Source organism: Meles meles, chromosome 1 (genome assembly GCF_922984935.1).
Source record: "Meles meles chromosome 1, mMelMel3.1 paternal haplotype, whole genome shotgun sequence".
NCBI classification, from domain to species: Eukaryota; Metazoa; Chordata; class Mammalia; order Carnivora; family Mustelidae; genus Meles; species Meles meles.
Window position 1 is genome coordinate 9774142 of NC_060066.1, and position 22642 is coordinate 9796783.

At 43.4% G+C, this 22642-nt stretch overlaps 1 protein-coding gene across 1 annotated transcript in view; it reads left to right on the forward strand.

The window, feature by feature from the left end:
• The window catches only part of HHLA1 (HERV-H LTR-associating 1), a 39451-nt gene that overhangs the window by 13833 nt on the left and 2976 nt on the right, over positions 1 to 22642 (forward strand). The window contains exons 8-16 of the mRNA XM_046003922.1: positions 95 to 151; positions 246 to 335; positions 2786 to 3028; positions 3132 to 3164; positions 5363 to 5494; positions 8071 to 8139; positions 8477 to 8551; positions 14381 to 14537; positions 17567 to 17649. Of these exons, the coding sequence (XP_045859878.1) occupies positions 95 to 151; positions 246 to 335; positions 2786 to 3028; positions 3132 to 3164; positions 5363 to 5494; positions 8071 to 8139; positions 8477 to 8551; positions 14381 to 14537; positions 17567 to 17649 (939 nt within the window). The remainder of the gene's footprint in view (positions 1 to 94; positions 152 to 245; positions 336 to 2785; positions 3029 to 3131; positions 3165 to 5362; positions 5495 to 8070; positions 8140 to 8476; positions 8552 to 14380; positions 14538 to 17566; positions 17650 to 22642) is intronic.

Below are 22642 nucleotides of genomic sequence, written 5' to 3' on the forward strand. Positions count from 1 at the left end.
CCCTGAGCTAAGGATTTCAGGCTGAATTTTCATTTCAGCCAGACCTATAGCTTCAGACCCATTGCTAAGTCTTGTGTACTGGTTTGTCTTATAGTGAGTCAAACAAACGAATCGGACTGCATCTTCATCTGTGTGATGACAGGAAAGTCAGGTGAACCATCAGACAAGCTCTCGGAGCTGAGAATTAAACAGAACCCTCTAGCAGGTGAACCCAAGATTCGATCCTGTTGGTGTGGTTTTTGTAGGAAGGGATCTTTCTGACTTCTGGAAGATGGCGGAGAAATCTCCTGTTATCAACTACACATTCACCAGCAGCATGTCTGGTGTTCTAGGTGAGTGGAAACCACTACACTTCTACTATAGTCTCCAGACCAGGGTCCCAGCTGGGAAAATGAAGACCGAATGCTGCCCTCGGGTGTTTTATTTTGCTACACTGTGCTAAAACCAAAGAATTTCACCGTTAAGATTAATCTCTGGATTCTCTTACAAGAGAAGGTCTGGTGACTCTACTGGAGTTGAGTAGGCACTGCCCCCATCCCACCCATTAGGAGAGACACCTTCCTCTTTTCCATAGCCCTCTCTGCTCCCTATCGCCTGGCACTTGTTTCTCATATTAACTACCTGGCTTTTGTAGGTAACTGAATTAGTTGACCCTGTTGTAGACATTGCCACTCTATAATACCCAGCCCCTACCCAACCATCCTCTACCCCTCTGCACACACTCCCACCCATCTGCTTGCCTTTTCCCTGGCACAAGTGGTATTTTTGGAACCACATTTGACCTTGCTTTTGCCCCCTACACTTAACTGTCACTTTAAGCTGAATAAAGTTTCTGGAATCTGGCTGGTCCTCCAAGATTATTTGATGCTGCTGTGATTACCTTAGTAATCTACCAGTCCTTGTCATCGACCTTTGACCTGAGGTAGCCTCTGAACTAGTCTTCCTTGACCCAGTTTCATATTTCTTTAAAATGTCCGTCCGTTGCCACAAGAACAATAGTCTTCAAAATACAATTGGGTTTGTCTTTTCACTACTCAGAGTTAAGTCAGGAACAGAGGGTCCAAAGCCTTTAGCCTGGAGTATACATTGCTCTGTCAACATGCCTAGCCTCATCTGCTCTCTTTTTCCTTGAATCTTCTGCTAAAATGACATTGAAGCTCCTGTCTCTTCTTGCAGATGGCATCTCTCTGCATGCCTGTGCCACTTCAGTCGGTCTGGAACTCCTTCCCTATTTTTCCATATTTCAGAGCCCCAGTTTGTCTGTCAATCACAAGCTCAGCGGCTGCCTCCTCTTTCCTAAAAATCTCCCAGTCAAAATTTGTCTTTTGTTATCTACGACTCTATAACACGACATTAGTCCATCATTTGGACGTGGTGGTACTCCAGGTTGGAACACAGGTGACCTTCTATGTGTGTCTCCTCACTGAATGGTCCTTGGAGGCAGATATCCAAACTCCTTCAGCCCCCCAGTCTGCTTCCCCCGGGTGTCTGCATGGTACTCTGTGCGTAGTAGGTTCTTAATTAGCATTTCTTGGAGTAAAATGAAATTTACAATAAATCTCCAGTTCCACTTCAGTGGGTTGCCTTGATTTGATTTTATTGGAATTACGTTTATTTATCTTAGTTACACTGAGGAAGGAACCTCAACTTGCATGGAATGATGCTGCTTGATGTGGAGATGAAATGGGCATTTGGTGGGTTCCCTTTACCTACTCGATTCTGAGGACAGAGCCGAGGATTGTGTCAATGTCATTTCTTTAGTCTTCCCGTGACCTTCCCAGGCCAGTCCCAATTGTACCTCCCTTTGGTGCTTCTTTATGAAGGACAGATGCTCCTTTATGAAGGATAGATGCCACTTGACAAATGGACACGTATTTGCTGGGTTGGTGTGTTTGATAGCCAGTCACTTGGCTGAGTGATGGTTTGATTGTGAGGGACTTAGCCCTTTGTCCAGTTGATATGGAAACAAGTACCAGACCTCTGGGGCGTGTGGGAACTACTTATTCCATAAGTAAAGCAGGAGAGAAGAGATGAGGCGACAGGACATGACTTGTACAGGATGTGCCCTGCACAGTGATCCACCAAAGGGGTAAGTAGGGCCTGGAATCCACTGGTCTGCAGGCCAGCTCTGGTCAACCCAGAAGAAGAGACCCATGGCCTCATGGGAGCCTGTCATCCTAACATGCATCCGTCACCACTAAAGGCTGCCCAAAGGGAGCTAGAAGCTCAAATGAACACTTGAGCCTCTTCCTCCCTGTCTTCATGGAATGTCCAAGGGCACTGGCTAGATCTCCCTCCAAATTGAGCCTTCCTGTTATCTTGGTTGTGACCTACCTGTCTTTCAGACAGCTTCTGCCCAGCAGCTTCTGATGCCCCTAAATTCTGCTTCTGGTCTCTAGATGCACAGGACACATGGAGCCACCCTGTCCCTCTTCTAGGAAAAAGTGCCATCAAGGGGGTGAGGGCTGTGAGGTGGGCGAAGGGCTTGGATGGATTTGGGTTCTGTCAGGAAACATGTCAAATGCATGATACTTTGCGGTCTGACAGCTTTGCATTCTGTTCACAGAGCTTCTCCGCAGAGTGTTTTTGGAAATTGGTATTTTAGCTTCCTTTGCCGTTCCAAAAGAAACACTCCTCTTTGGTGACATATGGTATTGTTCCAAGTAAGGTTTAAATTTCTGCGTTCAGTACGTCTGCTGTCCAACAATCTTTCAGTGGCTTGACAAGTCTGTGCTCCAAGTGTCAAGCATATAAAACCTGCCTTTGACCATTTCTCTTGAATGTACAGCTCCCAGGGGTGTGACTTCAAAACTCACACCCACAAGCCAGCAGACACTACCAAGGACAAGCCCCCTGCACAGAGCCCAGAGCATCAGGGAACCTGCTCCAGGGACCTCTCCCTGGACAGAGACAACTCCTCCTGCAGAGGGAGAGCAGGCCATGAGCACTAACAGGCTTTCCAAGCTCCACGCCAGGGCCACAGCCATGGCCACGCAGGGTGGTCCCTCTCCCACCCTCCCAGCCTTGGGTAAGAAGATTACTTGCCCTTTCCCTTCCTGTCCTGCTTCTCCCTCACATAAATAAGTGAAGCCCTTCCTTTATCCTTTTTCCATCGACCCATTCTTCTTCAGCATCCGTGAAATTAGAGATTGACATAAGCCAGTGTGAGTTTGATACAGACAAGCAAAGGCAGTGAGCATCTTTGGCATAAGCTCCTGCCAACATTTATTTGTATGATTTTTTTTTATTTTGAAATAGTTTAAGACTCACAAGACATGATAAAAATAGTACAGAAAGCTCCCTGATCCCCTTCATCCAGCATCCCCCAATAAGAATGTCTTACATAAGTGAAGTGTATCATACCATGATGTATTTTGTTTCAGCAAAGCATTTAGCAATGTCTCTCCTGAAATGAACCCTATGTGGTGGAATGGTGGTGGGTATTAAGGAGGGCACATATTGCATGGAATACGGGGTGTGGTGCATAAACAATGAATCTTGGAACACTGAAAACATAAAATTAAATTTAAAAAACATTTTATGATAGAGTTAGGTGAATGTGTAGCTGGCTAGATAATGATGCCAAGAGTATGCTAATGACTTGAAGCTAGCACGGAGAGCCGCCACACGTGGCGAGCCAGCCAGCGAGTTCCTCCTTCCCCACCACCTTTGTGGGCGCCATCAGTAATGTCATAGAAGATGAAAAGACATGCTCATGCTATTTGGAAATAAGATACAATGGAGATAATGCTTTCATTAAAAGCCAATACCATCTCAATGAGTTCCGACAAGGGACCAGAGTCATAGAATTCATTCATTCAATCATTCACTCATCGAGACATGAATTTAATACGAGACTCCAGGCTAGCTGCTAAAAGCACAGCTCTATCAACATTCCCTTTCGTTCCTGAGTGCGCAGACCCGGGAGGGAGATACGAGCAAGTAAATTGGTAGTTACAGTGTAGCCTACAAAGAGAGCCCAGCAGGGGGCTTCCTGGAGGAGGTGAGAACTCATGGGAGTCCTGCAGAATGTGGGAAAGCAACCAATGTCACTAACCAGAAACCCCTCAGTACACTCTAGTATCGTGACTGTTCTGCATAATTAGAAAGTTTCCCAGAATAATATGAAAAAAAAAAAAAAACCCAAAAGATATGATTGCTAGTGGCAAGAAAAATCATAGAATACTTAGCTATATGCCTAGCAGGAAAATTGTTGGGTTTTATATACAAAAAACTATAAAACTTTAGGGAGAGTAATAAGGCATATTTAAATAAATAAAGCGATATACCACATTCTGGATGAGAAACTTGATTTTTTTTAAGATTTTATTTATTTATTTGACACAGAGAGAGAACACAAGTAGGCAGAGAGACAGGCAGAGAGAGGGGAAAGCAGGCTCCCTGCTGAGCAGAGATCCCTATGCGGGGCTTGATCCCAGGACCCTGAGATCATGACCTGAGCTGAAGGCAGAGGCTTAACCCAGTGAACCACCCAGGCATCCCGAGAAACTTGAATATTTTAAAGATGGCAATTGTTCCTACTTAACATATAGATTTAAAATTTTCCAAGGGGTTTAGTTTTTTTTTTTAATTTATTTATTTTTTCAGCGTAACAGTATTCATTGTTTTTGCACAACACCCAGTGCTCCATGCAATACGTGCCCTCCCTATTACCCACCATCTGGTTCCCCCAACCTCCCACCCCCGCCTCCAAGGGGTTTAGTTTTTAAAAACCTGAAAAACAATTATTTTCATACCTACTATGGAAATGAATGAGAGAACCTATAGAATTGTTTAAAAGAACAGCCAGGGGAGATTGGCCTTCGTCTCAATCCTGCGATATTGTATTATTGTTGTTAGCATTATGATCATTCCCATTTTAAGGGGAAAGCTAAAAAAAAAAAAAGTGAAGCCACTTTCCCCTAAAGTCACAACATGGGGGAGGCAGGAACAGTTTCCCCTCTGGTCTCTTCACCTCAAACCCCATAACAATTTCACTGAGTCATTTGATGAGAAATGTGCTCTGAACTTTGAGAGAGCTTGCTGTTGGATGTCTAAGGAATTTGGAGGTTTCTTTCTTAAAATAAGTAGTTAGGAAAATAAAGTTTACTTTGGTCCATTTATTCTAGTTCAAGGTAGAGCTTAGGTCCCTGAATTACCTGTTTTATGCATGCACAAAGCATTTGCCTTTAATAACATTTCACTGTTTTGGTAATTTTATATCTGAATCAAAAGGGTCAAGAATGTAAGTGGCCTGTTACTGTCCCATGTGCAGCTACCAGGAAGGTGGCCAGGACCCCATGGGTGACAACCAGCAGTCAGGCGTGGACTCCCACACTACCCATGCCCTGGGCACCTGCAGGGCCTCCCTGGGAAACACTGTCCTCCACAGTATCATCTCCTGCAGAGGCCACGGCTACAAGGAGCTTGCCCAGGCCTCCAGCTAGTACAGCGGCCACCCATGGCAGCTCCTCCCAGGCCCACTCAACCTCCGGTAAGAGAGGATGCTCACTCCAACCTCCCCCATTTCTAAACAGAATTTAGCACTGTCTGTCTTTAAAAATTTTATAAATTTTTGAAATACAATGCACAGAAAAGTTATAAAACCTAAGTTAGCATCATAATTAATAATCATAAAGTGAACTCTCTCTTCCTTTTCTTTATTCCCACCCTTTTCTTTCTACCTTGAATGAACAAATGAATGAATGAATGAAAACTCCCTCTTTGCAGGAATCTTCCACACCCTTTCTCTGCTATGTGCCCTCTTTTATGTGCCCATTTAGAAATTTCCAATTTCTTTTTTGAATATATTTTTTACAGATCTTACTTACTTATTAGCGAGAGAGACAGAGAGAGCACAGGCAAGTGGAGGGGAGAGGGAGAAGCAGACTCCCCACTGAGTAGGCAGCCTGATGAGGGACTCGATCCCAGGACACTGGGATCGGGACCTGAGCTGAAGGCAGATGCTTAACTGACTGAGCCACTTTGGCATCTTAGAAATTTCCAATTTCTTGGGGGCACCTGGGTGGCTCAGTGGGTTAAGCCTCTGCCTTAGGCTCAGATCATGATCTCAGGGTCCTGGGATCAAGCCCTGCATTGGGCTCTCTGTTCAGCGGGGAGCCTGCTTACCCCTCTCTCTCTGCCTGCCTCTCTGCTTACTTGTGATCTCTCTCTCTCTGTCAAATAAATAAATAAATCTTTAAAAAAAAGAAATTTCCAATTTCTTCTTTTCCCTTTTTAACCTTCCATCAAATAAGTGACCACTAGGAGCCAAGACTGATCTCTCCAGACTGCCTCTTTGGCGTAGTATTAGTATGTATTAATAGAATTACATTAATTGCATATACATGATGTATATGCAATGTAATGTAGCATACCTGTTAATTACATACACAAATATAATGATATGTACATTACTATGTAATCATGTACTGTAAGGAAAGCCTGAGTTATAAAAAGCAAGAAAAATATTGTCAAATGTGCTCCCAAGTCTATGTATCTATGTGTATTTACTTGCGTGTAATAAATATACACAGAAAATAGAAAGTAAAACAAAGTAAGACTAAAAAGAAGTTCACAACGTATTAACCTTGACTATATCTGGGAAGTAGATAAGATTTTTACTTTCCTTCACTCCATATTTTCTATTCATATAATCAAACAAAAAAGCTTTATTGCAATTGTTTTTAAAATCACTTTCTCTGGCACCTGCAGCTGGAGGCCCTTCTTTCAAGCTCACCGCAGTCAGTAGATCATAAGACTCCTTGTTACTGTGCTTAGTGTCCATTCCCTTGACCGTCCTCCCTGTCCTTAAGAGCCTGAGTCTTTAATCTCCTGTTCCATGAAATATAGCCGGCATTCAGGAAACATTTGCGGAACCACCTAAATTTCTTAAGAAATAGAGGGTATAAAGGCAAAGTCTTGACTCTAGGCTCAAAATCAATTGCACCAACAAATCTGGGAATGCAATTTTGACAGCTGTCATCAAGGAAATACCTCATATGGTTACATAGGAAAAGTAAAAGCTGCCACATTGGGGTTTGGCTGGTAGGATATCGGCGGCCAGCACAGCCCTGAGGCTATGCACTCTGGTCTTTATTCCAGACTCAGCAGGGTTGAAATCCTGACTCACCTATGCAGCCTGTCCTTGGGCAGTTCTCTTGATCTCTCTCAGTCCTGGCTTTTTCCCTTCAAAAATAGGGGAGGTGATACCTACCTTCAGAGTGGCTGTGAGGATTGAATCAGGGGGCTTCAATAAGGTATTCAGCTCAGCACGTAGCACCTAGGAAACCCTCAGTCCATGGCGAGCACCTACCGCTCACTTGTCTGGGGCTTTGCTTATGCTCTTTGCTCTGCTCTTATGCTCTTTGTTCTCCTTGGTAACCGCTGTTTCTTGTGTCTCAGAGATGTCATCTGCCCCCAGCCTCCATCTTCTCCATCACATGCAGGTTGGCCTCACCCCTCTTCTCCCACCTCACCCACGAGTGAAATGACCTGTCCCATCTCCCTCTCCCTCACACTACAAGGAGGCTGCTTTGCTGGTTTTGCCAGGGACCAGGATCCTGAGAGCAAAGATCACATCCTGAAGTGGTCCTTAAACCAGGACTTTATGAATGATCAAAAGAATTGCTGAGATGAGCCCATGCTCTATCAAGAAGATGACAGTTTATCAGCGTGGAGATGGAGTGAGTGTGTGCAATGACTCAGATGAGTGAAAAGCATCATTTTCCTCACTGAGCAGCAGCCGTGCTTGCCCCTTGCCTGGGCCATGCCGCCACGCATCTCCCATGCATTTCATCACTTCTTACAAGTATTAGCTGATTTCCAGTGGCATCCGACACAATGTATCACAGCTACCCCTGGGACTTGCTGGTTTCCTCCTCTACTTGAAGAGCCTCCACTGTGGGTTCTATCTCTTACTCAGTTCTGTATCCTCACCTCCCTGCTGGGTACCTGACTTAATAACTACCCTTGGTTGACTAGGGCAGGACTAGTAGTATGGGGCTTCTCCTTCCCATCAGGCACCCCAAGAAAAAAACCCAGACTTACCTCTCTCTCACTTCATCCCAGGAACCTCCACCCATGGGACACGAACCCCGAGTCCAACCAAGGCACCTGCCCCGAAATATCCACAGACAGGTAAGAAGGTTCAGCTGGAGAGAGAAACCCAATACCTCATGGCTTTGGTGTAGGGGCTCAGGGTAGGGGGACAAGGGTGCCAGGAGGCTGACTAAGCTGGGAATTGATTGGACTTCATGGGTTCTAACAGGGAAAGAGGCAGGTGAAGCAGTTTAAAAGCCTTGCTATGTTGTTAAATTATCCCGTGATTTGCATAAAGCTCTTCCTTTTCTTGGCTACAATTCCCTATAGACTTTGAGAACGCTTTATCCTTAAACTGCTCTTATTCCTTCATCGTGTGTTATCCCCCAAGGCCAGTTCATGCTGACTTTTGCACGGCCATTCATGCCCCTTGCAGGTGACCTCCCTACAGCCTGGCCACTTACCCCTAAAGAAGAGCCAGTCTTGGTCCTGGGACCCCACCAAGTCTCAAGTACGTACCGGCAGCCTGCTGCTCTGTTGCTCTTGTTTGTTTGGAACAAGGTTGTGTCGTGAAATAAAAAGAGGTTTGTTTGATTAAATTTAGATTCAGACTGCTGGGATTAAATTCTAGCTCTACCATTTACTGGGGAGGGGGTCTCCTGCACTCGGCTTCGGGAATTCAGCTTCCTCGCCTGGGAAGCAAGAATAATAACAATTATTGTGGGCACTAAAACTGTCTTTATTCCCCCACGGCTTTGTATTGAGTAAGATAATGTGTGTGGAAGTGATTTGGAACTACAGAGCTCCGCGTAACTTAATCCAATCAGCGTTTATCAAGTGAATACCTATTGAGCAGGGCACTGTGTGCTTTGCAAACAGAGGCTGTTCTTTTCATGAGCCTGATGTCAGCCGAGGCAGCAGAAGGAGGAACGGATGACTCCAAAATTCAATCCCCATTTGCTGGGTGCAGTTTACTTTTGTTACATTTTATTTATTTATTTTTTAAAGATGGTGTTTATTTGCCATCTTTAGATGACAGAGAGCGTGCATGTGCAGGAGTGGAGGAAGGGGCAGAGGGAGAGGAAGAAGCAGGCTCCCTGCTGAGCAGGTAGCCCAATGCAGGGCTCCATCCCAGGACACTGAGATCATGACCTGAGCGGAAGGTAGACACTTCACTCAGTGAGCCACCCAGGCACAGCTATTTTTGTTGCATTTTAAAGGACACCCTGCCTTCCCCATCCCTGACACTTAATTTCAATGGAATTCTAGAGGAAACCATGTCCTGGGTTTACGGCTGGGTTTTTGAGCCTCCTCACAGAGGCTCAAAAACATGCTGCTTTTTTTCCCCCCATTTTTGGATGCTTCCCTCTCTTGCTTTCTATCCCAGAAGACAGAAATTGATACAGAATGAATCCTCCAAAGCTGGTTGAATCCTCAGGGCCCTCCCACTCCTGGATGCCTTTCTATGCCCGTTTCCTGAATGTTCCTGGACCATCCAGGCGTATGTCAGCAGGGCATTATTAAATTCCTGGAGACTACACAGTCTCTTTTTTCATACACTGAAGATTTGCCTTAGTCCCACTCCCCCGCCCCACTCCCAACCTATAATGAATGGGCCTTTCAGACACAAAGTCATGATTATACTGTTGAAAGACATTATAACCAATTTTCCTCCCAGAGGTTGGTGGTGCAGAGGGGGGCCGTTTTCAGATCAAGTTTTGGAAAACAAGCTGAGTATATAACTATCTGTATTTATGTCTACTTATACGGCTCTATCTATTATCTCTCTCTCTCTTTCTGTCCATCCATCGTCTACCCATCCATCCATCCAATAAGAAATATAAGTCTAAAATAAAGAGTTTTGACAACTTCCAGCAAATGATTCTTCCCATTCACAAAGAAACCATACCACAAATCCTTTGAGACTGACTCATTCATCCATTCCGTGAATATTTATCGAGGTCCTACTGTTTCCCAGGCACTGTGCTAAGCCTATTTTTACGCCATAATAATTCCGCAAGGTCGGTAATGTTATCGTCATTAAGCCATTTCAGTGAGCACTACAGTTAAAAAGGAACTAAATTTTGGGCCTTCATGTGTCTAATTCCAAAGCCTGTGCTCATCCCACCCTTGTATGCTATCTGTCCCAAGATTCTTCATTTGTACAAAATAATTGCAATTTGAGGAAGAAACTGGTAATGTTCTTAAGAGAAAAGGTGGTCAATGCTGTGCGCAGCCAGAGGGGAGGAGCTCAGCTCCACCTGGAGGAGATTGTTCAAGAGGTTTTCCTTAACGAAGAGAGAGGCATCTGAGCAGGGTTGCCTCTAAATATACATTTCAAGCAGGGCCACAGCTTATGCAAAGGCACAGAGGCAGGAAAAGGACTGAGGTTTCCCAGGAGCTGAGAAATTCCTTGTGCCTGGATTTCTGGTGCTACAGGAAGGAGTGATGAGGAGCAAAGGAACAGAATCTGGCGGTGGGGGCGGGGGGTGGGGTGCGGGGGTTGGATTCCCAGGGCCATGGAAGAAGTGTGGACCTCTTCTGAGACAACTGACTTGGCCAGATTTGTGGTGCAGAAAACTTTCTCTGGCTGCAGAGTGGAGACCAAAGAGGGGAGGATAGGAACAGGGATACCAGCAAGGAGACTGTTGTATTAACCACAGCCAGAGATGAAGGGAGCTGGAACTAGGAGCTAGTTGGATGAGACTTGACTCATCAGGGAGACTTGGATGGGGTTCAGGAATCAAGAAGTGTGATGGTGGAATGATCAGCAGGAGGTAACCAAACATCATGCCCAAGTTTGAACAATTGAGAGGCAAAGAGCCATTTCCTGAGTTGGAGAAGCATGGGAGAGGTTGGGAAGGGGAGAGGGTCATGGAAATCAAGCATCAGGAATGTTAAGGATGTTCAAGTAGTAAAGCATGCTAGTATGAGCTCCAGACTCAGATCTTGCCAGAGTCACTACCTGATCAAACCACAGAGTCACTCCCCTCCGTGTCCTTTTATATAAAATAGATACCTACATTACATGATTTTATGAGAATTAAATGATATCATGTTTGTAAAAAAAAAAAAAAACAGAAAAGCACCTAAGCCCAGGTGTGTAATAAATGTTAAAGTAAAAAGTCATAGCATATTTATAAAAATTGATAAATATTCTGGAGGGTATAGTATTCTAACTGGCTCAGGATAGGATTCAAAATACATTTGTGTCCTACCTTTTTAAACTAAACCTATCTCTAACATATGAGCCCTCTCTCCACTTTAATAAATTTATAACTGATAGATGAGGGGATAAAGAAGATGTAGTATATTTACACAATGAAATATTAGTCATCAAAAAGAATGAAATCTGGCCATTTGCAACGACGTGGAGAGAGCTCGAGAGTTTAATGCTGAGCAAAATAAGTCAGTCCAAAAAAGACAAATACCATATGATTTCATGCCTATGTGGAATTTAAGAAACAAAACAAATAAACAAAAGGGGGGAAAAAGGAGACAAACCAAAAAGCATCCTCCTAACTATAGAGAGAGAATAAGCTGCTGGTTGCCAGAGGGAAGGTGGGGGAGGGGGAGCATGGATGCAACAGGAGATGGGATTGAAGAATGTACCTGTGCTGATGAGCTATGGATGATGTATGGAAGTTACAAATCACTACATCGTACACCTGAAACTAATATCACACTGTAGGTTGACTATACTGGAATTAAACATTTGAAAAATGATAATAATAAATATAAAAATAAGTAAATAAATCTAAAACTGCTCAATTATAATTTTCAAAAAGGTAAGAAAATGATTCATAAAAATATGAAATTAGCACATGTCAGAGATACTATTAGATCATTAATTAATGAATGAATGAAGATGGGCTCCATGGAGAGTTTGAGGAACAGGGATTTTTTTTTTTTTGTATTTTCTTTTCTTTTTTTTTTTTATTCGTTTGTTCATTTACAGCATAACAGTGTTCATTGTTTTGGCATCACACCCAGTGCTCCATGCAGTACGTGCCCTCCCTATTACCCACCACCTGGTTCCTCAATCTCCCACCCCCCCACCCCCGCCCCTTCAAAACCCTCTGGTTGTTTTTCAGAGTCCATAGTCTCTCATGGTTCATCTCCCCTTCCAGTTTCCCTCAACTCCCTCTCCTCTCCATCTCCCCATGTCCTCCATGTTATTTGTTATGCTCCACAAGTAAGTGAGACCATATGATACTTGACTCTCTCTGCTTGACTTATTTCGCTCAGCATAATTTCTTCCAGTCCCGTCCATGTTGCTACAAAAGTTGGGTATTCGTCCTTTCTGATGGAGGCATAATACTCCATTGTGTATATGGACCACATCTTCCTTATCCATTCGTCCGTTGAAGGGCATCTTGATTCTTTCCAGAGTTTGGCGACTGTGGCCATTGCTGCAATAAACATTAGGGTACAGATGGCTCTTCTTTTCACTACATCTGTATCTTTGGGGTAAATACCCAGCAGTGCAATTGCAGGGTCATAGGGAAGCTCTATTCTTAATTTCTTCAGGATTCTCCACACTGTTCTCCAAAGTGGCTGCACTAACTTGCATTCCCACCAACAGTGTAAGAGGGTTCCCCTTTCTCCACATCCTCTCCAACACATTTGTTTCCTGTCTTGCTAATTTGGGCCATTCTAACTGGTGTCAGGTGGTATCTCAATGTTGTTTTAATTTGAATCTCCCTGATGACTAGTGATGATGAACATTTTTTCATGTGTCTGATAGCCATTTGTATGTCTTCATTGGAGAAGTGTCTGTTCATATCTTCTGCCCATTTTTCGATATGATTATCTGTTTTGTGTGTGTTGAGTTTGAGAAGAGGAACAGGGATTTTTATAGTTAGTCCTAGGAATTTGGATATGAATTTACTAACTGATATCCTACAGCAACGAATTCTTTTTCTTTTCACTAGACAAAAACCAATTGCATCTTTACCAGACGAAATTCATTCACGTTGCTCACCGACAGGAATTATTTGCGTTGCTCTCAGATCAGAGTCATTGAACCTCTTCAGAGTTGCAAAACCACCAACTCAATCAGTCAGTCAAAGACACACACTCTGATGGAACCAGAAAATCCCCACAGTATCTGCTAGACAGTACCCAGAACTTAATTCCAGGTTTTAGATCATTTTTCTGGATAGTAACTAGTAATTCTTTGTTGGAAGATCATTATCAACATCCTAATATAAGCTTCAAATCACTAGAAGTTGCACCCTGTAAGAGGAAGCCTCTTTTCCTTTTTTTTAAAGATTGATTTATTTGAGGGAGAGAAAGAGAGAGAAGGGGGAGGGGCAGAAGGAGAAGCCCTAAGCAGACTCCCCACCGAACAGGGGGGATGGGCTTAATTTGAGGACACCAAGATCATTACCTAAGCTGAAATCAAGAGTCCGCCACTTAACTGACCGAGACACCCAGGCACTCTGTCTCTTTTCCTTGTGTTTATGAGTTGTTGTATCCTTTGGTCTGTGAGTGCCCAGCATGTAGTGAATGCTGAATACATTTTGTTGAGGTGGGGCAGAGTGGGCAGAGGGAGAAGGAGAGAGAGAATCCCAAGCAGGCTCCACACTGAGAGGGGAGTCCACCATGGGGCTTGAACCAGGACCCTGAGATCATGACCTGAGTGGAAATCAAGAGTCAGAAATTCAACCAGTGGAGCCATCCAGATATCCTGTTCAATACATTTTTAATAAATCAGTAATAATAACTATTATTTGTCATTTATTCCATAGCAGGAAGTTTGCAGTATGCTTTGTATACATTGTCTCCTTAAGTTCTCCAGTGATCTTCAGGCAACTCACACCCATCTACTTGCACACAGTCTATACATATGCCCGCCTACCCATGCAAAATGCATATATCCATGTGTGCACAGACTCACACATATGCATGTGAGTCACACATGTGTCTACACACACACACACACACACACCCTCTCTGTATCATCTAATTATTCTCCATTTCCCTATCAGCAAACCGTCCCCTTGCTTGATGCTAGGTGCCCACATACTCTATCTCTTCCACTGGAAATGCCTCCACATGACCCTCTTCTGTCTAATGTTTTAGATCCCTTTTCAGTATTTGCTGTCAGTGAAACCACCTCTGATTTCCCCCTGGGAACTGGACCCCACCTTACTCCACCTGTCTCTCGGACTCTCACAACAGCTTTCCCGGGCACTGAAGAAGCAATGTTGTCTGTCTGTCTCAGGGCCACCTGAGATCAGGGCCAGGACTCTATCCCTCAAGCATGGTAGCGAACAAAGAGAAGATGCTTGCTAAATCCTTGTTGATGTCAGTGGTCTGGGATTGCATCTTCCAGGGTGTCCTGAGCTGCTCCTTGAAGAGGGGGCCGTCTCCGCCGCTCCCCTCACCCTGGCCATCCAGAAGTTCAACCCTTGCCTGATGGAGCTGTGCCGCTTTTTCCAGCAATGCCTCTGCATGAGCCAGAAGAGAGAGGCTAGAGCAGAGGCCATGAGGTAACCGGAACCAGGTGTCCCTTTCCACAGTCAGCATTTTGGGGCTGCCTATGCTGTGTGGCTTCTCTGCAGGCCACAGGTGGCCGGGAACAGGCAAGTGATAGGGATACCTCAAGGAATAGACTCTCTGGAGGGTCTTCTACTAGACCATCACCTCCTTGAGAGCCACGAGGGAACCTCATTTATTTCTGGGTCCCCGGAACCCATTTCAGGGACCAGACACAGCAAGTGCTGCTGAGTCGAGTGGAGGTCAGCTAAGCTGGTGTAAATTTGAGCCCAGCTGAGTCATACCTGGTGGAGTGATCACATAGGACTTCTGGTTGTCCTGGATCCCTCTCAGCCTCAGCGTGGTGACATCTGCCAGAACTGAGTAATTGGAGGACATGTCCATCTAAACCCGAGCTCTTTCTAAATCCCTAGAAGTCATTTGCTAGCCAAATGAGAAGATTGTAAAACTAAATTTAGAAGGCAGACCCTGCTTCATATTAGAAGTTCTAGGCATGGTAACATTTTCTTGCCCTCTAGTGCAGACATTCTTTTCCTTCTTCTGTGGTTTGTCTTGGCTATAAACCCAGAACCAAACAAACATGGATGACCCCTTCTGCTCCAGTGGTCTGGGGCCAATCACCCAGATCTTTAATATTCCTTTCCAAGTCCATTCACGACCCTTCAGCTTTTCAAACCTCCATCATCCACTGGCTCTGAGCCTCAAGTCCAGGTTTGAAACCACTTTCCATTATATCCTGGTCTTGGACCTCTCAATCAGTGTTTGAGGGAGTGTTTCCTCCTCCCAGAGAGGGAAATGGGAAAGGTCCATAGACCCAAGGTGTGAGCAAGTGATGAGGAAGCATTTCCCCACCACGTAGGCTCATCCAAAAAAGGAGAAAATTCTTGCAACATGATCAGACCACTATCAGACCCTCTGCCAGTAACTTTTCAAATCAACGATGAGTTGAGTCTCTCCTGGTCACCTGTTATACACAGTGCTGAGCCATGGGAATTGAGAGTTGAATTAGACATAGACCCAGAAATTGAGGATTTCATAGTTGGGAGGAAGAAATGGTCATAAACCCAAATTAAAATATGGCATCGAGTCATACCCAGAACCGAGTCATACCCAGAGGCAGCACCTATTCCTAGTATCCCCTTGGAGAAAAATCACATTTAAAAAATATATATTGCAAATGCCAGGGGGAAGGATAAAATGGGAAAGGCAGAAGTTTCCAAAGAGGAGTTTTAAGTTAAAATTTAGAGAAATGAAGCATGGAGGAACCTGAGCTTATCCCTTCTCGTCCTGTATTTTCACTTAATAGTGAACTGCTCTATAAACTCATACTAACCATGAGTACAGGCTCAGAATAACAGAGTGGGAGACTGGCTTTACTCAGTGTGTGTTGAATAGCACAGCCCCTGTCATCAAAAAATCATGCTTGAATGGGAAAGCTGGCCACACAGAGAAATTATGGAACAGTAGGACAAACACTGTAGCAGATCCCAATATGCCCCATGGGACCCCAGGGAACTAACTAATAGGGCCTGATGGGGGAATAGAAGCTTCCCAGGCAGGAAATGGGAGAGGACACTCCAGGCAAAAGGAACAGCAAGTGCAAACCTGAAAAGTGAGAGACAGCCTGGAATGTCATAGATCCACTGAGATACACAATGTGGCTGCAGCGAAGGCATAGGTCCCTTTTCAGGAAAGCCTTGCTCCTTCAAGCACCTGGTGAGCTCTTGCAAACAAGTTGGGACTTTCCCCCTAGAGCTCCAGCTGCTCTTCCTGGCTGTGCATTTTCTTCCTCATTCAGAACAGATTAAACCCATATTCCCCAGGGTCGTTTGATATCCTCTGTTCTGGAAGCGTTCTAAGCAATTGGTCTGTGGGTCTTAGAACATCTTGTCACACTTGCACACTTCAGGCTTGCTGAGGGGAGATTAAGGATTAGGTCACAGAACTGGGCTCTTAAAACTAGTGGGTAGCTTAGTATACTGTATGGGGGATAAGGTGAAACCAAGTTGACCTGAGTTTAAATTTAGACTCTGGACTTAAAAGCTCTGTAGTCTAGTCATGTAGTGTCTCTGAGCCTCAGTCTGTTATTCTGAAAAATGGGTATAGTCTTACTAGAATGGTAGTGCGTTCTGGCAGGAAGTGGATTACCTGGGGGAAAATCTGCACTCTCTTGAAGGCAGTGAGTCCTCAGGCAAATCAGTTCATCTCTGTGCTCTAATTTCCTTAATTTAGCCGTGTCCTGGAAATTGAAGGTGCTGGAGTCTGGGGAATCTTTACAGCTAGCTGTACTCAGGCAGTTAGTTGCTCCCTGGGGTATGCTAGAATCACAGTGTGGTATGGATAGGAGGGAAATGGGAAGATGTTTAGCCCGACCTCCTCATGCATCTGGCATGGGATAGGCAGGGCGGTGAATTCCCGGAGTCCCACAGGGAGCCCGCGGCACAGCCTGCCCAGAAAGCTCTTCTTCCTAATAATGTGCTTGGTGCTCTCCCACTGAAGCCCTTCGAAGCCATCCCTGCAGCCCCAGCCAAGAGCAGGATATTATTTTGCAAGTATTTGCTTCCTTATTAACTGTAACAGCCCTGTGTTCTTAGCCCATCTCACACACAAAAACAAATATATGAACATAGTCATTGCAGAGCACCTGTTACAAGCCTGACTCTATTTGGGGAACTTGGCATAGGTTAGTTCACTTAATCCTGGTGATAACCTGTGAGGTTAGGTCCTAGGACTGCCTTCTGAGTGCATATGAAAAATCTAAGGCCCAGAGGAGTGAGTGCTCAGCCTGAAGTCACACATCTTAGCGAGGAATGAGGCCAGGACTAAAAATACATCTTTCTCACTCCAAAGTCTAAGCCTCTCTCCACTCAGCCTCATCCTCTGCCTCTTCTCTCACACCCAGTAAAGATGGAGAGGGGGTCCTTGCTGTGAGTAGTTGGCCAGGATGACTTTCTAAATGATGGCTGTCTTCCATTAGCCACAAGGGATGATAATCGCTTTCCACTTTCATTGGAATCTTTAGGTACTGTCTTCAATACTATTCCTGGTTTCTGAAGAATGCAACATATATCTGTCAGAGGGTGAAAAGGGTGTCCCACTCCCACAGTAAGTATACACTTGACCGTGTTGTAGCTTGACAGTAAAAGTTTTGTACAAGAGGGCTCTAGAACTCACTGATTGTCCTGCCTTCGTGGGGGACAGTAAGAGTAGGTACAGCTCATACATGATTATACATGAAGATCACGAAGATACGTGAAGATCATACATGATCTTCATTAATTTTAGACAAGAAAAGGGAAGGGCATTTCTGATTACTCTTCGACTAACAGTTCAGTATTTGCAATTAGGTATAGGAAAAAAAAAAGAGGAAAAAAAAAAAAACAGGAGTCAACCCGACCAAGCCATTTTGCTTTTTTTTTTTCATTTTTTTTCCATTTTATTTATTTTTTCAGCGTAACAGTATTCATTGTTTTTGCACAACACCCAGTGCTCCATGCAAAACGTGCCCTCCCCATTACCCACCACCTGTTCCCCCAACCTCCCACCCCGACCCTTCAAAACCCTCAGGTTGTTTTCCAGAGTCCATAGTCTCTTATGGTTCGCCTCCCCTTCCAAATTCTTTTTTTTAATAAACATATAATGTATTTTTATCCCCAGGGGTACAGGTCTGTGAATCGCCAGGTTTACACACTTCACAGCACTCACGATAACACATACCCTCCCCAATGTCCATAGCCCCCTCCCCCTCTCCCAATCCCACCTCCCCCCAAGCAACCCCCAGTTTGTTTTGTGAGATTAAGAGTCATTTATGGTTTGTCTCCCTCCCAATCCCATCTTGTTTCATTTATTCTTCTCTTATCCCCCTAGCCCCCCATGTTGCTTCTCCATGTCCTCATATCAGGGAGATCATATGATAGTTGTCTTTCTCTGATTGACTTATTTCACTAAGCATGATATGCTTTAGTTCCATCCACGTCGTCGCAAATGGCAAGATTTCATTTCTTTTGATGGCTGCATAGTATTCCATTGTGTATATATACCATATCTTCTGTATCCATTCATCTGTTGATGGACATCTAGGTTCTTTCCATAGTTTGGCTATTGTAGACATTGCTGCTATAAACATTCGGGTACACGTGCCCCTTCGGATCACTATGTTTGTATCTTTAGGGTAAATACCCAGTAGTGCAATTGCTGGGTCATAGGGTAGTTCTATTTTCAACATTTTGAGGAACCTCCATGCTGTTTTCCAGAGTGGTTGCACCAGCTTGCATTCCCACCAACAGTGGAGGAGGGTTCCCCTTTCTCCACATCCTCGCCAGCATCTGTCATTTCCTGACTTGTTAATTTTAGCCATTCTGACTGGTGTGAGGTGATATCTCATTGTGGTTTTGATTTGTATTTCCCTGATGCCGAGTGACGTGGAGCACTTTTTCATGTGTCTGTTGGCCATCGGGATGTCTTCTTCGCAGAAATGTCTGTTCATGTCCTCTGCCCATTTCTTGATTGGATTGTTTGTTCTTTGGGTGTTGAGTTTGCTAAGTTCCTTATAGATTTTGGATACTAGCCCTTTATCTGATATGTCGTTTGCAAATACCTTCTCCCATTCTGTCAGTTGTCTTTTGGTTTTGTTAACTGTTTCCTTTGCTGTGCAAAAGCTTTTGATCTTAATGAAATCCCAATAGTTCATTTTTGCCCTTGCTTCCCTTGCCTTTGCCGTTGTTCCTAGGAAGATGTTGCTACGGCTGAGGTCGAAGAGGTTGCTGCCTGCTTTCTCCTCAGGGATTTTGATGGATTCCTTTCTCACACTGAGGTCCTTCATCCATTTGGAGTCTATTTTCGTGTGTGGTGTAAGGAAGTGGTCCAATTTCATTTTTCTGCATGTGGCTGTCCAATTTTCCCAGCACCATTTATTGAAGAGGCTGTCTTTTTTCCATTGGACATTCTTTCCTGCTTTGTCGAAGATTAGTTGACCATAGAGTTGAGGGTCGATTTCTGGGCTCTCTATTCTGTTCCACTGATCTATGTGTCTGTTTTTGTGCCAGTACCATGCTGTCTTGATGATGACAGCTTTGTAATAGAGCTTGAAATCTGGAATTGTGATGCCACCAACTTTGGCTTTCTTTTTCAATATTCCTTTGGCTATTCGAGGTCTTTTCTGGTTCCATATAAATTTGAGGATTATTTGTTGCATTTCTTTGAAAAAATGGATGGTATTTTGATAGGCATTGCATTAAATGTGTAGATTGCTTTAGGTAGCATAGACATTTTCACAATATTTATTCTTCCAATCCAGGAGCATGGAACATTTTTCCATTTCTTTGTGTCTTCCTCAATTTCTTTCATGAGTACTTTATAATTTTCTGTGTATAGATTCTTAGCCTCTTTGGTTAGGTTTATTCCTAGGTATCTTATAGTTTTGGGTACAATTGTAAATGGGATTGACTCCTTAATTTCTCTTTCTTCTGTCTTCTTGTTGGTGTACAGAAATGCAACTGATTTCTGTGCATTGATTTTATATCCTGACACTTTACTGAATTCCTGTATAAGTTCTAGCAGTTTTGGAGTGGAGTCTTTTGGGTTTTCCACATATAGTATCATATCATCTGCGAAGAGTGATAGTTTGACTTCTTCTTTGCCAATTTGGATGCCTTTAATTTCTTTTTGTTGTCTGATTGCTGAGGCTAGGACTTCTAGTACTATGTTGAATAGCAGTGGTGATAATGGACATCCCTGCCGTGTTCCTGACCTTAGCGGAAAAGCTTTCAGTTTTTCTCCATTGAGAACAATATTTGTGGTGGGTTTTTCATAGATGGCTTTGATAATATTGAGGTATGTGCCCTCTATCCCTACACTTTGAAGAGTTTTGATCAGGAAGGGATGCTGTGCTTTGTCAAATGCTTTTTCAGCATCTATTGAGAGTATCATATGGTTCTTGTTCTTTCTTTTATTAATGTGTTGTATCACATTGATTGATTTGCGGATGTTGAACCAACCCTGCAGCCCTGGAATAAATCCCACTTGATCGTGGTGAATAATCCTTTTAATGTACTGTTGAATCCTATTGGCTAGTATTTTGGCGAGAATTTTTGCGTCTGTGTTCATCAAGGATATTGGTCTGTAGTTCTCTTTTTTGGTGGGATCCTTGTCTGGTTTTGGGATCAAGGTGATGCTGGCCTCATAAAATGAGTTTGGAAGTTTTCCTTCCATTTCTATTTTTTGGAACAGTTTCAGGAGAATAGGAATGAGTTCTTCTTTAAATGTTTGGTAGAATTCCCCTGGGAAGCCGTCTGGCCCTGGGCTTTTGTTTGTTTGGAGATTTTTGATGACTGTTTCAATCTCCTTACTGGTTATGGGCCTGTTCAGGTTTTCTATTTCTTCCTGGTTCAGTTGTGGTAGTTTATATGTCTCTAGGAATGCATCCATTTCTTCCAGATTGTCCAATTTGTTGGCGTAGAGTTGCTCATAGTATGTTCTTATAATTGTCTGTATTTCTTTGGTGTTAGTTGTGATCTCTCCTCTTTCATTCATGATTTTATTGATTTGGGTCCTTTCTCTTTTCTTTTTGATGAGTCTGGACAGGGGTTTATCAATCTTATTGATTCTTTCAAAGAACCAGCTCCTAGTTTCATTGATTTTTTCTATTGTTTTTTTGGTTTCTAGTTCATTGATTTCTGCTCTGATCTTTATGATTTCTCTTCTCCTGCTGGGTTTAGGGTTTCTTTCTTGTTCTTTCTCCAGCTCCTTTACGTGTAGGGTTAGGTTGTGTACTTGAGACCTTTCTTGTTTCTTGAGAAAGGCTTGTACCGCTATATATTTTCCTCTCAGGACTGCCTTTGCTGTGTCCCACAGATTTTGAACTGTTGTGTTTTCATTATCATTTGTTTCCATGAATTTTTTCAATTCTTCTTTAATTTCCTGGTTGACCCATTCATTCTTTAGAAGGATGCTGTTTAGTCTCCATGTATTTGGGTTCTTTCCAGCTTTCCTCTTGTGATTGAGTTCTAGCTTCAGAGCATTGTGGTCTGAAAATATGCAGGGGATAATCCTAATCTTTTGATACCGGTTGAGACCTGATTTGTGACCCAGGATGTGATCTATTCTGGAGAAGGTTCCATGTGCACTAGAGAAGAATGTGTATTCTGTTGCTTTGGGATGAAATGTTCTGAATATATCTGTGATGTCCATCTGGTCCAGTGTGTCATTTAAGGCCTTTATTTCCTTGTTGATCTTTTGCTTGGATGATCTGTCCATTTCAGTGAGGGGAGTGTTAAAGTCCCCTACTATTATTGTATTATTATTGATGTGTTTCTTTGATTTTATTATTAATTGGTTGATATAGTTGGCTGCTCCCACGTTAGGGGCATAGATATTTAAAATTGCTAGATCTTCTTGCTGGACAGACCCTTTGAGTAGGATATAGTGTCCTTCCTTATCTCTTATTATAGTCTTTGGCTTAAAATCTAATTGATCTGATATAAGGATTGCCACCCCAGCTTTCTTCTGATGCCCATTAGCATGGTAAATTGTTTTCCACCCCCTCACTTTAAATCTGGAGGTGTCTTCGCGTCTAAAATGAGTTTCTTGTAGGCAACATACTGATGGGTTTTGTTTTTTTATCCATTCTGATACCCTGTGTCTTTTGATTGGGGCATTTAGCCCATTAACATTCAGGGTAACTATTGAGAGATATGAATTTAGTGCCATTATTAGCCTGTAAGGTGACTGTTACTGTATATTGTCTCTGTACCTTTCTGGTCTACTACTTTTAGGCTCTCTCTTTGCTTAGAGGACCCCTTTCAATATTTCCTGTAGAGCTGGTTTGGTGTTTGCAAATTCTTTCAGTTTTTGTTTGTCCTGGAAGCTTTTGATCTCTCCTTCTATTTTCAAGGATAGCCTAGCTGGATAGACTATTCTTGGCTGCATGTTTTTCTCGTTTAGTGCTCTGAATATATCATGCCAGCTCTTCCTGGCCTGCCAGGTCTCTGTGGATAAGTCTGCTGCCAATCTAATATTTTTACCATTTTATGTTACAGACTTCTTTTCTCGGGCTGCTTTCAGGATTTTCTCTTTGTCACTAAGACTTGTAAATTTTACT